Source organism: Lentinula edodes (assembly GCF_021015755.1).
Source record: "Lentinula edodes strain Le(Bin) 0899 ss11 chromosome Unknown C8R40scaffold_3, whole genome shotgun sequence".
Classification (NCBI taxonomy): Eukaryota; Fungi; Basidiomycota; class Agaricomycetes; order Agaricales; family Omphalotaceae; genus Lentinula; species Lentinula edodes.
Genome location: NW_025764309.1, coordinates 129393 through 144233, shown reverse-complemented (window position 1 = coordinate 144233; position 14841 = coordinate 129393). Strand labels below are relative to the sequence as shown.

The 14841-nt window shown below is 46.3% G+C and overlaps 7 protein-coding genes across 7 annotated transcripts; 4 read left to right on the top strand and 3 right to left on the bottom strand.

Annotated features, from left to right (window-relative positions):
- The first annotated feature begins 176 nt into the window (after positions 1–176).
- Positions 177–1768, top strand: C8R40DRAFT_431412 (uncharacterized protein). Its single transcript, XM_046235047.1, has 7 exons — positions 177–286; positions 388–642; positions 719–742; positions 804–991; positions 1042–1119; positions 1166–1656; positions 1720–1768. The coding sequence occupies exons 2-6, from the start codon at positions 588–590 to the stop codon at positions 1634–1636; spliced, it is 816 nt and encodes a 271-aa protein (XP_046090654.1). The 5' UTR covers positions 177–286; positions 388–587; the 3' UTR covers positions 1637–1656; positions 1720–1768.
- Positions 1769–1931: 163 nt separating this feature from the next.
- Positions 1932–4759, bottom strand: C8R40DRAFT_1158286 (uncharacterized protein; the record flags this gene model as incomplete). The annotated part of the gene is made up of 9 exons (XM_046229715.1): positions 1932–2069; positions 2123–2380; positions 2458–2507; positions 2565–2723; positions 2788–3112; positions 3654–4132; positions 4163–4500; positions 4550–4626; positions 4682–4759. 9 exons carry the CDS (start codon positions 4757–4759, stop codon positions 1932–1934), a joined length of 1902 nt encoding a protein of 633 aa, XP_046090653.1.
- Positions 4760–6324: 1565 nt separating this feature from the next.
- Positions 6325–7684, top strand: C8R40DRAFT_1158285 (glycosyl hydrolase catalytic core-domain-containing protein; the record flags this gene model as incomplete). The annotated part of the gene is made up of 6 exons (XM_046229714.1): positions 6325–6767; positions 6822–6968; positions 7018–7195; positions 7250–7366; positions 7421–7529; positions 7584–7684. The coding sequence occupies 6 exons, from the start codon at positions 6325–6327 to the stop codon at positions 7682–7684; spliced, it is 1095 nt and encodes a 364-aa protein (XP_046090652.1).
- Positions 7685–8006: 322 nt separating this feature from the next.
- C8R40DRAFT_430257 (uncharacterized protein) lies at positions 8007–9698 on the top strand. Its single transcript, XM_046235045.1, has 6 exons — positions 8007–8277; positions 8323–8499; positions 8560–8639; positions 8781–8905; positions 9128–9450; positions 9518–9698. Exons 1-6 carry the CDS (start codon positions 8116–8118, stop codon positions 9530–9532), a joined length of 882 nt encoding a protein of 293 aa, XP_046090651.1. The 5' UTR covers positions 8007–8115; the 3' UTR covers positions 9533–9698.
- Positions 9699–9856: 158 nt separating this feature from the next.
- On the bottom strand, positions 9857–10671 carry C8R40DRAFT_1034186 (uncharacterized protein; the record flags this gene model as incomplete). Its single annotated transcript, XM_046223403.1, has 6 exons — positions 9857–9931; positions 9983–10102; positions 10160–10231; positions 10285–10332; positions 10387–10515; positions 10576–10671. 6 exons carry the CDS (start codon positions 10669–10671, stop codon positions 9857–9859), a joined length of 540 nt encoding a protein of 179 aa, XP_046090650.1.
- Positions 10672–11534: 863 nt separating this feature from the next.
- C8R40DRAFT_430430 (ribosomal protein L11, RNA binding domain-containing protein) lies at positions 11535–12421 on the bottom strand. The gene is made up of 3 exons (XM_046235046.1): positions 12265–12421; positions 11804–12214; positions 11535–11717 (listed from the first exon to the last, which is right to left on the bottom strand). The coding sequence occupies exons 1-2, from the start codon at positions 12298–12300 to the stop codon at positions 11807–11809; spliced, it is 444 nt and encodes a 147-aa protein (XP_046090649.1). The 5' UTR covers positions 12301–12421; the 3' UTR covers positions 11535–11717; positions 11804–11806.
- A 44-nt stretch (positions 12422–12465) lies between these two features.
- C8R40DRAFT_1034198 (uncharacterized protein) lies at positions 12466–14567 on the top strand (the record flags this gene model as incomplete). The annotated part of the gene is made up of 17 exons (XM_046223404.1): positions 12466–12666; positions 12699–12736; positions 12789–12841; positions 12893–12924; positions 12976–13054; positions 13105–13118; positions 13183–13227; positions 13279–13362; positions 13413–13480; positions 13537–13568; positions 13681–13784; positions 13833–13934; positions 13991–14012; positions 14071–14185; positions 14242–14285; positions 14352–14397; positions 14468–14567. 17 exons carry the CDS (start codon positions 12466–12468, stop codon positions 14565–14567), a joined length of 1179 nt encoding a protein of 392 aa, XP_046090648.1.
- Positions 14568–14841: the final 274 nt, after the last annotated feature.

Here is a 14841-nt window from a genome sequence, read left to right as displayed (position 1 = left end):
GTCCCTTTCCGCTTTCAAGCTCCTGCAATGACAACACCGGGGCGACATTCAAGTCTCAGCGGTTTATGTTTCACATGAATGCAATCCCTTGTGATTCAGAGTGTCTATGGAGAGGCTCGTCTTCAGGCATTATATGGTCCGATAGTTGTATGATTTGCTGGACAGGACTGTTTGGAGCACCACGTTGAGGTTATGCATACTGTGTTGCTGTTAAGCACCTAGATGTCTCAGTGGGGATGTCACCATCAATGGTTGCGGTCGCTATGTATAGGGAATCATAACTACGGTACGGGTGGACATTAATATGAGAATAACTGCGGTGCCGGACCCATCCTAACTTGTTATGTATGTACACAACATTCTCGTTTCTGCCCTTTTCGTCCACAGGCGTCTGACAAGCCTTTCCTTTTTCACCGTGCGAGAATTTCCGGGACGGTCTCTTATGGTTCTCTCATTAAACACATATCAAAGTGCCTTGGTGATGTCCTAAGTAAAGGACGCCCTGTTCGAATGATCAGCAACAAATCTCCTTGCCGACAACTATTGACTCCAGATTGAGTCCAAGGAACGCTCTGTTGGACTTAACAATGAACGTGTTGCCGTGGGCCTCGTTTCCAAGGGATCTACATCTATCTACATTCTGTGAGTGAACGCTAATGCTATACATTCTTATAAGTAGCCAGTCAAGACAAGTACACTCATTGAAGGCTTCCCCCAGTTGAAGCTATACATATACCTCCGGGTACCTCTCAATCATAGAATGACCACACTCCCTTCGTTCGTAGAGCTCATGGCCTCTCTAGGCATCAACGCGAAGGCTGGACAGCCCGAGCGAGCATGTACCCCCTCATCCCCTGACTCTTCACCTTCATCCTCACCTAAATTGTTGGGTGAGCCAACACCATCTCTTCAGTCCAAATCCAGCCCGTCTTTACGCGACCAGGGCCGTCGTTCCCGATCAACTAGATTCTCACCATATTCTTCTACATTTGTGGGTTCCTCTGAGCACGTCGAAACCAGTATTCCTGATGATCCCTTTAGATATCAGCTCGGCGGAGAAGCAGTATATCCCCTGATTCCTCTTCCTCTTCTTCAGACACCGATGGTTTATCTGAACGAGTGAGTGTCTTTCAAAACTCAAACTTATCTCACTAACGCGCAGCAGTCCAGTTCTTGTTCACCCACTCTTCGATCATCTTCACTGCGGACGCGCAAACGAGCGCAAAATAAACTTATCGTGAACGTCTTCGGGTCCTCACCCGATCTTTCGGCCAACACCCCCATTTCTAGCTACGTCCGCCGCAAGACGCCAGGAACGTCCCCATCTTCACCATCATTTCCTCGAGACTTTGGCCAAGCTCGGGAATTCTCAAAACCTTTCATTATGCCCACACTCCCTTCTTTCTTACCTGCTTCTGCGCGTAAGGAAGCCTTTTCCTTGACTCAAAACCTCGAGATGGACAACCCTTCAGTCCCACCACAATCGCATCCCGGTTTCATGGAATTTTCCGATGTAGAGCTTGACACAATGTCACGTCGATCCCACTTTCATACTGGAATCCGAATATCCACCCCGCTAACAGTTACAGATCACAGCGAGAGGGAGATACACCATAGAACTGTGCATGTTGCATAATACCCAAGGCTACCTGCCTTGTATGTACTTTTATTTCACCTTCATACCATTCCCTTTTCCCATACCCCTTCACATTCCCTCAGTTGTAATATAAGGACTCTGGGACTGTTGTTAGTACTGCAATGCGACCGAAATGCGATTTCCCGTCGCTCACACTCCTTTGGAAAATTTCGCTCTTTACATCCACATCGTTCTTTGTACTCAAATTTGTTGTGTATATACATACTCAGTATACACAGTACTATCATATGCGTTGGCACCTGCGGTATCTGTGGCAAACATACACTGCAACGAGCTAATCATGAGCTTCTTCATCAGGTCCTGGGCAGTTATTCTCCATGTCGTTCTGGTCGTCATATTGAGCACCGCACCAAAAGCAGTAAGAGTAATGGTCGCGAAGATAGGAAATAACCAGTTTGAGCCGATCCTGGGTCTTCGGACACTTGAGAACAAATCATGAAGGGAAAAAATAATTAGACTTCCTACCCGGAGATGAAAGAACTGCTGAATTTCTTGAAGGGTACCCTCAGTGAAACCATTACCGATACCAGGTTCCTTATCAACCTCAAGGGATATTGGTTGAAGGGCGTTGGTTTTCATTTCCCTTTGAAGCCGTCTTGGGAGGTTGTCCTCTGGATGTTCCTGATCAATTTGAATATTTAGCGATGTATGCAGATTGAGTGATTCGATAAGTCCGGGAGGAAATGTATCTGGGTTTCCAGGGTTTAGCCACAACACGTTGAACTGAATCGGTTGAAAATAATATGTAGTCAGTTGTAGTCAGCCAATGGGAATGGAGTATGTAAGTAGATATGACTGACCGGTATACCAGATTTCTCATCCAATGTAGCACAAGTTCGTTGCGCGGGCCCTATGCAGAGATCAGAAAAACAGTTTAGAAGGGGACGATACTGAACAACGTCCATACCAAGTCTATTTTCAGCACGGCGCTCTGCATACTCCCGCCTTGAACGGTCACGAAAATCTTCCTTTGTAGAGTCTTCTGCAATCTTCACCATTTTGGCGACTCTATCAGCGGAAGAAGGTGAAACACCCCGCTTCCTGGAGATACCGATACCCAGTTTTCCTGCAACCAAAACGAAAGTGGGTGAAACCCTGAGGAAAAAATGATATAGTAGGCATATACAAACCAGACCATTCGCTAAGGGGTAAGGGTTCGGTGCGATGTGAAGTGCCGGTCCTAGATGGTTGAGAGTCCTCCGTATATACAGGGGCAACCAAATCTCCAAGGGAAGAAATCTCTGATTTCAAAGACTCGTTTTGTTTAGAGCCATCGTTATGAGGTCGTCCTAGAGACTGTCCCGGTTGAAAGCCCATCTTCATCATGAGAGACAGTCCTTTGTTCAAGCCAGAGTTCCCTCCCGTTTCCTCTTCCTTCGCTCTGTCAAACAGACTCTTGCTTAAACCTTCCTCGCGTGCTTCGCGCTCGCGTTCTCGACGACTTTTCAGTCTATTCTGTTCATTCTTCCTGTTTGCATTCCTTTCGGCATCTTTTCGTAATTGACTATATGTTTTGGAAGGCAAGGCTGCAACGGGTCGTGCTAGAAACTGTAAGATTACAATGAGATATGAAATGCAGCGAACATCATGTCTTGCCTATTTACCTTGTCCGAGAGATAGTCTTCTTCTGCATCGGACATGATTACTTCACGAGTACAAGAACAAAAGCTGAGACTGCTCCAAATTGTGGTTCCGAGTAAAAGAGATTACAGATTCTCACTTATATTGGTAAGAGTCGTCACGATAGCAGGTGTCATTAATCAAGGCATGTAAGAGACACTAGCTAAAATAAAGTTTAAACCACGCAAGGCTACTGAAGCATTAAAAAAGTAGTAAGACGTGGTTCGAAGCCGTCCACATATCATTTCGCTGTCATATAAAGGGAGAACCTGATGGAAGCATAACGCAGTGAAATGAGAAGGTCAAAGCAAGATTGAACAAATCTTAATAAAAGGGGCGATTGAACGACCTAAACGGCTCCAGTAACGGGAGCAACTTCAACAGCATCAGTGGGAGGGGCAGCCTCAGCAGCCTCTTCATCGTGAAAGGAATTGACAGCAACTTTGACGGCAATGGGCCTACCGCCCACCTCCTTGCCTTGTAGAGCCTCGATAGCCTTCTTCTGTTCTTCTTCGCTACCAACATCGACGAAACCGTACCCTTTGCTACGCCTAGGGTGGCCCCATCGTCTGCGCACAATGCGAGCAGAAGTGACACTGATTCCGGCGTCAGTGAAAAGAGCGGCAAGACCAGCATCATCGATGTTGAAGCCAAGGTTAGCAACGAACAAGACAGTTTTGGATTGTTCGCCTTCGGGATCCTCACCAGCAGGGCGAGGGGTACGCGGAGCACGGGGCTTGCGTTGACGGGGAGCCTTTTTGGGAGTCTCTGTAGTCGGTTCCGTCGTGGCAGGGGGAAGGGGTTCCGCCACTTCACCTTCGGTCTTGGCCTTGGGCTTGCGCTGCGACATTTCAACTTGGTAAGCGCATGGAAAAATCTAGCTACTCACAGACTTCTTGCTTTTCTTTTTCTTGGGTTTCTCAGACTCACTAGCGCCAGCAGCAACGTCGTCTTTGGTATCGTCGCCATTGGCCTCCGCCTCAGATACTTCCCCGGGAACAGCTTTGCTGCCTCGCCTGCCGGGTCTCCTCTTAGGCTTCCTCTCCTTCTTTTCCTTGTCTTTCTGGTCGGACTGCTTGGCAAGCTCGACAATGACTTGCCGACCATCAAGCAACTGTTTGTCAAGAGCGTCGACAGCTTTTTGAGCAGCCTCTACGCTTGAGAGAGCGACAAAGCCATAACCGGCGGACCGGGTGCCCCTCAAAATGACTTGGGCAGTAATACTGCACGACATCAAGAGAAAGCAGTGCAGGAAAAAATGATGCCACGTACATGTCGTTCTGCACAGGAGCAAAGAAAGCCTTCAGCCCCTCGTCCGTGGTAGTGTACGCAAGATTGCCAGCAAAGACCTGGATAGGTATACTCTGAGAGAGTAGAAACGAACCAAAGACGAAAAAAACGAACCTTGAAACCAGGAATTTCTTCTTGCGTAGCCGGAGGCGCGCCATTCTCGGTGACTTGGGTGGCGGGGGCGTCAGACATAATGCTGATAGTGGAACTGATAACTTTTGTGTGGGTGAACGGTGTGAGGATGAGCTTTCTTTGAACCTGGTTTTTGCTTCGAAACTTGTAAGGTTAAAGATCAAAAACGCTGCGTTGGTTTTTAATGCATCACATAAGTCACGTGACTCTATCTCTATGGAGATATGTACGCATATACTGACAGTGATACCGCAAGGCTCCAGCAGGACCCCTGATTATACACTATGATCCCAGACGGTGGTTCGGACAAGACACCCCCCCAAATTTGGTCTATAGCCATAGGAAAATTCGGACAAAAGACCGCCATAGGCGGCAGCCAGAATGAAAAATTCGGACAAAACACCCTAAAATTTACCATAAATTGCACCAGAAAATTCAATGAACAAAATATACAACCAGTTGCACTCTGCTGGCGTCGGAAAATTTGGGCGCTTATACCATGGCCGGAGGGAAATTCGGACAAAAGTCCCTCCCAAAATTCTACTTTTGGTTCGGACAAAATCCCTCAGGATCAGGCAAAATTTTCATATGGGATCATAGGGTATAATCAGGGGTCCTGCTCCAGCGTGCCAGTCCTCACAAATTTCACAAAAGGAATATTTATTTACCGCAGGTACGTTAATCTAGAATTCTAAGGACAGTCATCTCGTTGCTCATGCACTCATGTTCCGGCGGGTCAGTGCAGGTCAGTGCGACTAATACATGCTTACAGAAGATTCTGAAAGATGTTGGTTTACACCACTGCAAACAGTGGCTGGATTCTGGCTGAATTGCAGCTGCGCAAAGCTAATAATACCAGTTCACATACTTTACCAGAACTTAAATAACCGCTACTAAAAAATATCATTTGTTCAATGTAGGAATGATGTTTAGTACGATCCAGGTTCTGTCATAATTGCATACTGTACTCCAAGGAACAGATTGATTTGTCGCTGCTTCGAAAAAATGTAACGTGTATTGGCATGTGAGACTACCTTGACTCTACTTTGTCCTGCTTTCCATTGCCCGATTTCAGCTGCCTCTTGAAGCTAGCTTGAAGTATGAATTATATGAAGCTTGAAGAATCAGAATTGCTTTATTTTGCTCGAAATCATCATCATATTTCCAGCGCTGTTTGTTGTATGTGAAGTTAAGGTAGGACCCATCTGCAGTGATACAGGACTCCCGAAGGAGAAGTGAAACTGTCAATACGGCTGGTGCGGGCACAGTGATAGGCTTCAAACCGATTCTCTGGGTGATTCTCAGCACAATTTTGGCACAAGCACCGTCTGCGAGCAACAAGAGAGTTGGACTGTATAAAATTTTATGATTCTGTTTCAATGCATTTTCTGAAGGCGGCGCCTTCAGACCGCTCCAGGACCGCTCTTGGCGCAACCGTTGCCAAGTATCGCCTATTGGCATCAAATGGTCCGTGCGCAGGGGAACCAAAGTATAAATGTCAAATTTGCATTTGTTTTGCAAGATTTCCTCTCCAACAAGTGTCAAGTACAGCGTCAAGGCTCCCTCCTTTTCGAGGTCATTCACTCTCTTTTTCCTCTCACTGTCGCTTTTACGATATTGCAATAATGGCACACAAACTTCTCAATCTCCTCGCTTTCACTTCCCTGGCTATCATGGCTTGCTCTTTTGGTGCAGAGCCTGTCAACGCGCTCTCTAACACCCATCATGTCAGAGACGGTCTTCGTGGTCACGACGCGCTTGCAAAGCGTAAACGAAGTGTCAATGGCAAACGTTGCAAAGTCCGCTCAGCTCCCGCTGACAGCTCGACCGCATCCAGTACTGACTCCTCCAGTGTTGACTCCTCCAGTACTGATTACACTCCTGCTCCGATCACCACCAGCACTTGGTCTGATTCATCTTCCTCTACCTGGTCCAGCACTAGCTCTTCAGCTCCTGCCGCCACCAGTAGCGCGAGCTCGAGTAGCAGCGGCAGTGGTAAAGGCTGTCTTGCTTGGCCGAACGGTGACCAGTCGTATCTCGGTGATTACAAGACTGATAAAACTAGCCTGTCAGTGACCTCCCCGTTTCATTCTCGTCAACCCAACTAATACGATCTTTCCAGCATCTACACATGGGGCGAAACTGCTCCTTCTAATGCTGCTTCTCTCGGCTTCACCTTCGCTCCTCAGCTTTGGGGCTATTCCAACGAGAACGCGTTCGCGTCTACCGTAGTTGCAGGCTACGCCAAATATGCTCTATTCTTGAATGAGTAAGTAGTCGTGATATTTGACTGTTGAACATTTTTAAACTGTTACTAGGCCTAACGAGGTCGGTCAATCCAACATTGATGCTACGGCTGCTGCTGGTTTGTGGAAACAATACATGGAACCCCTCAAGGCTTTAGGCTATCAGGTTGGCTCTGCCGCCACAAGTTCCAACCCCAATGGAATGACATGGACTCAAGACTTCTTCACTGCTTGCAATGGTGGCTGCAACGTGCGCGATTCGCGATTTTTTTCCCTTCTCATGTGTAATCTTCAATTTACTTAGCCCGATTTTGTGGCTGTTCACTGGTATGACATTAGCGCTGATGGCTTCATGTCCTACGTCGAACAATGGCACTCCGCCTTCAACTTGCCGATCTGGGTGACTGAGTTTGCTTACCAGGTACGTTCTTGCTATAACTCCAAGTTTGTAAATCTTCAACGTATCTTTGTATAGGACTTCAACGGTAATAACCAAGGTGACTTGGCCACCATCCAAAGTTTCATGGGTGAAGTCACTGCCTGGATGGACCAGCAAGATTATGTTCATTACTACTGTTGGTTCGGTAAGCTCATTCGGTTTATCAACTGCGAAACCATTGCTCAGATCATATATTTAGGTGCTATGCTTGATATGCAGAATGTCAACCCTCTTAACACTCTCATGAACCCTGACGGTTCTCCCTCCGATCTCGGTGAACAATTCCTCTACTCCGGTTAATTTCCTCAGTCATCTGGACCCTTATTGCTACATGATAACATGTTTTATACCCATTTCCTCAATTTTCTCGAACTACATCTAGAGTTCGGATTTTACACCATTCTCCTACATGCAACGCTTTGGTCGTTTATCATGATTTACAATGCTCATCGATAGATATGGAAGTCTCAATAGTTTTTCATTTCTGTTAACCTCTCGTAGTATCATTGCTGTGCTGGCGTGGGCTGGGTATCCCTCTACTATTTTACTATACAATAGGGAGCTTTGTTTTGTTTTGTGAATTGTTATAATTGGTTTGTTATAATTGGTAAGGCTTTTCTGCCGGCGGCTGCGTATGAACGGTCAACTGAGAAACGGTTCACATCTGGTTCACACAGACTACGTTTTTTGACTGTCTACTGTCACAATCAAATTTCGAGTACCAAGCGGCGATGGTTAACTTACACCTCTCAGCCCCTATCAAGCAACTACTGACACTTCGAAATCCACACCCTTTACCGAGTCCTCCACTTTCACAAGTACATGATGTCCTCACAAAGACACATCTAGATGCTAAATCTAGAAAAGCTGAGACCGGCTGGCTCGTTTTAGCCGTGAGTAACGCGTCTTCCATTCGCGCTGTTGCTGATTCAAAGTAGGCTTGCACTTTGTTGACTGCCAATCGACCTCCTTGTTTTGGCCACCTTTATCGATATGTGACCCGCCCTGAATTCAATGCCAGCTTTCGGAACGTAAGCTTGGAAGCAGCCGTAAATCGAGCAGCCATCATTCGCGAAGCTGCTTTGAAGAGCACCATATTTGTTGGCGTACCTCGAGCGAGTATAAGATGTCTGTTCATTCCTTGAGTAATGGACTTACGATGTCACCATTGTTAGGTCATACTTTCACTCGCAGCTCTGCATGAGACCTTGGATGAAGATGTCAAGGCATCCTTGAGGAAAAAAACCACTCAAAGGTGCGTTTTTTTCTTGTATCTGTTGGGCTCCAAAGTGGCGCTAGTAATTGAAGGCAACTCTTTCATTCTGCTTGCATTCAATACGCTGTATAATTCTATTGCCACTTCTATTCGATGAGAAACACTTATCTCATCTCCCAGACTCGCCACTCCGGAGAACATTGAGGCGACTGTCACCCGAGGAAAAGCGCTCTGGGACTCGATCTACGCCCCTCATGCAGATAAGCTTCATGGCAAACTTGGGGCCTATCATCCGGATTTCATTGGTGAGTGTTCTTCCGAGTATATCGGCAAGCACGATATGCCCGGTCCTTTGAATCGATGTTGCCTTGTCCGGCCAGAAATCAGCTTGAACCTTGTCATATGTCGCCAGATCTTGGGAAGCTTTTCACTTATCTGATGCATGCATCGCGTTCCCGCTGCTTTGTGTGAACGTGTCTTTAAAGTTTCTGATTCCATTCTAACCATTTCCCGTGTGCCATTTACAGCTTTTATCATCCAGGCGTATGGTACAGTTCTGTCGCCATTACCTGGAGTAACGAAAACATTTTTGGATGTCAGTAGTACAGAAGACCAAGATCAAGGAAATCTCAGCCGCGCATTAGGTTCGGTTATTGGAATAGCTTGTCTGCGTGCGGAAGAGCGGGTTGTTCCTCAGCTTACAAGTCATGTCTTTGGTCTTCTCAAGGCGCGCTATGTGGAGAATCAGAGCGATGAAGACAGTTGGCTTTCAAGCGATGAAGGTACAGAATGGGTTATTCGTACCGTGGATGAGATTCTGGATGGTGTAAAATACTTTGATGGACACAAGGCGAGATTATGACAAATTTTATTGGGATCGGTCGGATGACTTGAAGGATATTTTTCTGCGTTGGAAGATTGTGCCTAAGTAATCCTTGCATCATGTTCAATCATCTTTCTCTATGCGAAGCAATCCAGGGCACATGGGAACCTCATTGATCAGCTATCCAGCGTAAAAAGATGAACACTCCGAACGTCGTTATCGATGGCAAGCTCGAATGGATGAACATCGCAGCCTCGTGCGAGGTCTGCCTACATCGTGGAGCCAGAACGACCTGTTTCACCTGTATTTCTAGGAAATATCATTATCATCAAAAATGCATTGAATTCGTAATGTACAAGGGTCATTGTAGGACTTCGTAGTTGAATATACTGGTTGGTCAGAGTCGAATATTGATAGAAGAATAAGGAAAATATTACAGGTTAAACAATTGGCAAAATCTGTACAGCATAGCAGTGACCGTTACCATATCCATAATCGGTGGGTGCATCTGCGTATGCGAAGTTAGCAAGTATCCAATTCTTCAGAGAGGGTTGCTTACCACTGTCCCAGAACCTGCCGAACGAATGAAATGCAACTCCCCAAAGACGTCGCCTATTTGATAGCGAGTCTGCCTTGTCTGCCGATAGAAAGCGAGTACATTGCCGTTGGCATCTTGCAACTACGGTATCTAGAGATTACTAGAACGGTCATGCACATTCAATCAAACTAGACCCACCATAATGTCGCCGTTGCTTCCAGGTCGCCAGCGATATGTAAGTCCATCAGGACCGTTGAATATCCGCGAGCCCTTGAGATCAGTGTTGAATGCTCGCAGAGTTTACCAAAATGAACGGAGCTCACGTAGATATGAGGATCTGGCCTGACCAGATCAGACATAGGAAGAGTATTCTACACGACGATATTGGCGACCAAAGAAAGTGAGATCGAAAGAAGGACACCGACCTTTCCGATAACGACTCGCCCTAAGCCACCGTTCGAAGCCCATTCAAGCTTCGCGACACGGTCTTCCTTGTTAGCGCGAATGGTGCGATATAACGTCGTGACGCTAGTACCATTGGCCGACACGGTGGTCTGATATTGTGTAGAGAGCTTCAGTGACTAGAGACATGTACAAGACATTTAAATATTGACCTGGAAGCGGTAAAGGATACCCCAGGAGTTGAAGAGTTGACTTTCTCGAGGGTCTTGGTTAGTCCAAGACATGATATCATCGGGAGAAGCAGCCATCGGGATAAAACTTCAGGAAAAGGAAGGCGAGCTGGACGAATGGAGAGCGAGGCTGGATCCTTGCATATTCACTAGAGGCTTTATATGTCGAAGGCCAATTGGTGAAATGTACATGCTTTTTCGACTGATGCTTGAAGAGATGATCGAAACGTGGGTAACAAGCGCGACAAGATAAACATGAATGCTAAAAGGTCCACAACGTGTTTTCGAAGAAGTGCAAGGGCTCACGTTGAAGGTGGTCAGTGGAGCAGACTCGGAATTACAGGTGAGGCCATTTTCGATCGACACGAGTTCCTGGGTAAGCGTTGTAATTCCGGAAGACATAAGATACAATGAATACACACGATAGGAATTCGGCAGGACCCGAAGCTTTGCTTTCAGGAGAATTGCTATTTCAACGCAAATACGTTTTCATGCCTGATATTTTCAAAGAAGTCAAGGGACCGCGAAATTCCATCTCACGTCGAAAAATGAAGGATTCAAATGATGACGCCGGCATCGTTGATATAGAATTGAGTTTACTTTTGGCAAGTCTGTAACGTCGGAATGGCTCGAATACCGAAGAACAGCAAGAGAACATGTATCCTGTATCCGGGGCTGGGGACACGATGTTTACAGCGTGTCGGGCCTACTGAATCCGGCTCAAAGGTGAAGAAGATAAGGTAGATTTGAGGCATTATGACGAAGACCACGTCTATTTCTGAAACAAAGACAAGCTATACCTCTTTCTGAAAGCTTCAGCGAAGAGATCTTGTTTCCAAAAAGGCAACATCAGCACATGTAAATGGTTCAGTTCCGATGTAAACATACAAATGTGAGCAAGAGATGAAGAAACGCAGCCACTACAATCTTCAACAATCGATATATTCCATTGAAGCCTAATCTATCTGAGTTCCTGTTCGGCGAGACCAAGGAAAAATATAGAGTACGCTGTTCCTAATGTAATCGGTACAATGACCATTCGCTCCGAAAGAGCTCCTTCCGAGTACAATGCAACGAGCCAGAGCCGCTATGAAGTCCGACATTTAATAGAAGGTTTCTCAAATCTGATCCAATCTGATTTGTAGGTGATAAGATGAACGCAGATAGTAAGCGTGAAAGGAATCAGAAAGTGAAAGGATAGAACACTGACTACTCAAGGAACTACTTGGACCCCCACTGTTCTCGCAGTTCCGATCACCATTCTGGCTATGTTTTCAAGAGATAAATGACTCATATGATCATCCGTCGCTTTGATTTTCGCGATCTCATATACATGCTTGAGACTGATAGTAGCAAGGGTTTCATGACCAGGTTTTGCGGGACCCTTGTCGATACCGGTGACTTTTTTGAGCAGATAGGACGTAGGGGGTGTTTTGGTAATGAAGGAGAATGTGCGGTCTGGACGTATAGTGATAAGTGTGGGAGTAGGTACCCCCGGTTCAACGTGAGCGGTCCTAGCATTGAATTCTTTGCAGAAATCCATGGATTTGACACCTCGAGCACCAAGGGCTGGTCCCACAGGCGGCGTAGGCGCAGCCTTCCCTGCTGATATGAGAAGTCGCTTCGGAGAGTTAATAGGCAACTCAAATGTAAGCCACAAGAGTAACGCACCACAACTTGGTCTTTGGCCTTTGCAGTTTTGGACATGACTGAAAGTCAGAATCGTATGCTGCTCGTATGTCCCTCGTCGAGAATGGTTGAGGGCAAAGTAGTTTACGAAAGTAACACGTGGCGCGACGCGTTTTCCGACCCTTTAATTAATCAGGTGAGTTCTTGCCCGAGCTTCTATACTTAACGTTCAACTAAACGGCCATGAAGCTCTCCGTTGTTATTCTGTCTCTCGCCTCTCTGGTGTTTGCCGCTTCTCTCCGTACCTTCGAACAACAACCTCTTCCTGCAGCGCAAAGCGGCTTTGACCTGGATTTGAATGCGTTCAGGCTCATACAACTGGAAGGTCGAGCACCTGAATGGGTCACGGAAGGCCGAAAGGCAGGGCATCCTCCCTGGTCTCATGTACTTACTCTTGTTTTGACATTCTTGAACAGATTGAACTGAAGGCACTAGGATTCAAGTTCTTCGATATGTAAGTTTAGTTACATTCGTGGGTCCGGATTATCTGTTAATGTTCACTCCAGAACTGAAAACCAAGATCTTGGTAATGGGATCCAGTCTCCAACACGGGTCAAATGTTCGTCCAACGTCTTAGTATCATCAACTCATTTCACTCAAAGTCTTGCAGCGTCTTTCCCATCCCCCAACGCCACAGAGAAGGTTCGCACTATCACCCTCCCATGTCAATTTGATCCGAAGCTCGCTCCATAGGTGACGCCCATACTCAAGACCTTGTCAACTCAAGGCCCGAAGGAGAATTTGGAAAAGTTCACAAGCTTCCGCACCAGGTGTACGTGAGCCTTTTGGCCGGTGGTTTCTGGTCTCTTATTTCTCTTTCAGATTATCGCAGTGATGTAATTGACGCTCCCTTCAAGTCTGCATGAGACTGTGACTGAGCACGTACGTACTCCTTTTCAGACCGGACGGGCTAGTCAGAAATGGCTTCTATCCAAGATCTGCGAGGTTTTTATTCTCGCAACATTGGAACGCGTGGTGTAGCTGATCAAGCCACAGATCACCAATGGGACGGCATCTGCATCGTTGCAAAAACTAATCACATTTCGTGAGTTCAGGCATTCATGGGGTCAGAACAGCATTGTGAGCAAATAATGTCTGTCATCGGGAACATCTCTAACGCCATTGCACAGATTGTTCGAATCCAGGGATCGTCCACTTCGGATGATGCTGTAGTTATCATTGGCGCCCACCAAGATAGGTCTGGTCTTCCATATCTCTCGAATACAATGTGTTACTAGAATTAAATGCCTTTAGCACCAACTTGTGGCCTTTTCTTCCTGCACCTGGTATGATTGCCTAACAATCACTAGTGTCCGCTGATACCACTCTCGCTGTTTCAGGCGCAGATGGTAAACCAAGGACCTCGTTTTGTCCGAATCTATGTTAACACCGTCTCAGATGATGGTTCCGGCTCGGTCACAATATTGGAAGCATATCGCGCTCTTCTAGCTGCTGATTATCGACCCGTTCGGACGCTCGAATTCCACTGGTATTCTGCAGAGGTATACTCATATCTGCTATGATGCTAAAGTTACTGAAATCATTCTAAGGAGGGTGGCCTTCTTGGTTCACAAGCTGTAGCTCAAGACTACGCTGCAAATTCAGTAAATGTGATAGCGATGTCTCAATTCGATATGACTGCTTGGGTTAAGGTTAGTTCTTGAGCTACCTGTTAGAATAACGTTCGTTACTAGCCATCATCAACTAGCGAGGTACTAGAGAGGAAGCTGGTGACTATGGTTTCTGTAATCGCGCCGTTATCATTCCACTTAGGTGATTATTTCATAGGCATCATCATCGACTATGTAGACCCGGATTTAACCAAGTTCAACATGGAATTGGTGGACTTGTATATGGACATTCCCTTCGTTCAAACTCAGTGCGGATACGCCTGCAGTGATCAGTAGGAATTTTACTTCCTTCTACTTCTCCCAAAAACATCTTAACCTTCTTGCCTAGTGCATCATGGAGGAAGGCTGGATATGCTAGTACGTTCACCATTGGTAAGAGAAATTCTTCATGCCTTTCGTTAACAGCTCATAATCCAATTTTCCTCCGGCGGATTACAGAAAGCTCATTCGAAAACTCCAACAAAAACATCCATTCGGCCAACGAGTAAGCTTTTGAGCCGGCTTTAATGAATTGTTTCCAACCCCTCATCCATGTTTATTCTTCCTACATATAGCCGGATTGACATTTCCGATGAGTTCAGCTTTGAACATATGCTGGAATTTTCCAAGCTTGCCGTCGCCTTCGCCGTTGAGCTCGGAGGATACACTGACTAGATCCGAGAAAGCAGCTTTGCTGCTGGCGTTTGTTGTTATATATATCGAATGCATTTTTGGGCTCTTTCTACCAAGTGCAACCGTCAGGAATGATCAAATGATTTGTGTGGTGGGGCATCGTCTCAACTAGGTGACCTATCTGGTTCCTTCAGAAAGTTTATGATTAAGGTGAGGACGTCGTCGTGTATCGTGGCCCTTGCGAGCCATGATCCTTCCGATCTTTGTGGCCTTCGCTGGGTTTGAAAAGGTTCGGAGACTAGATGAGGACAGTCTA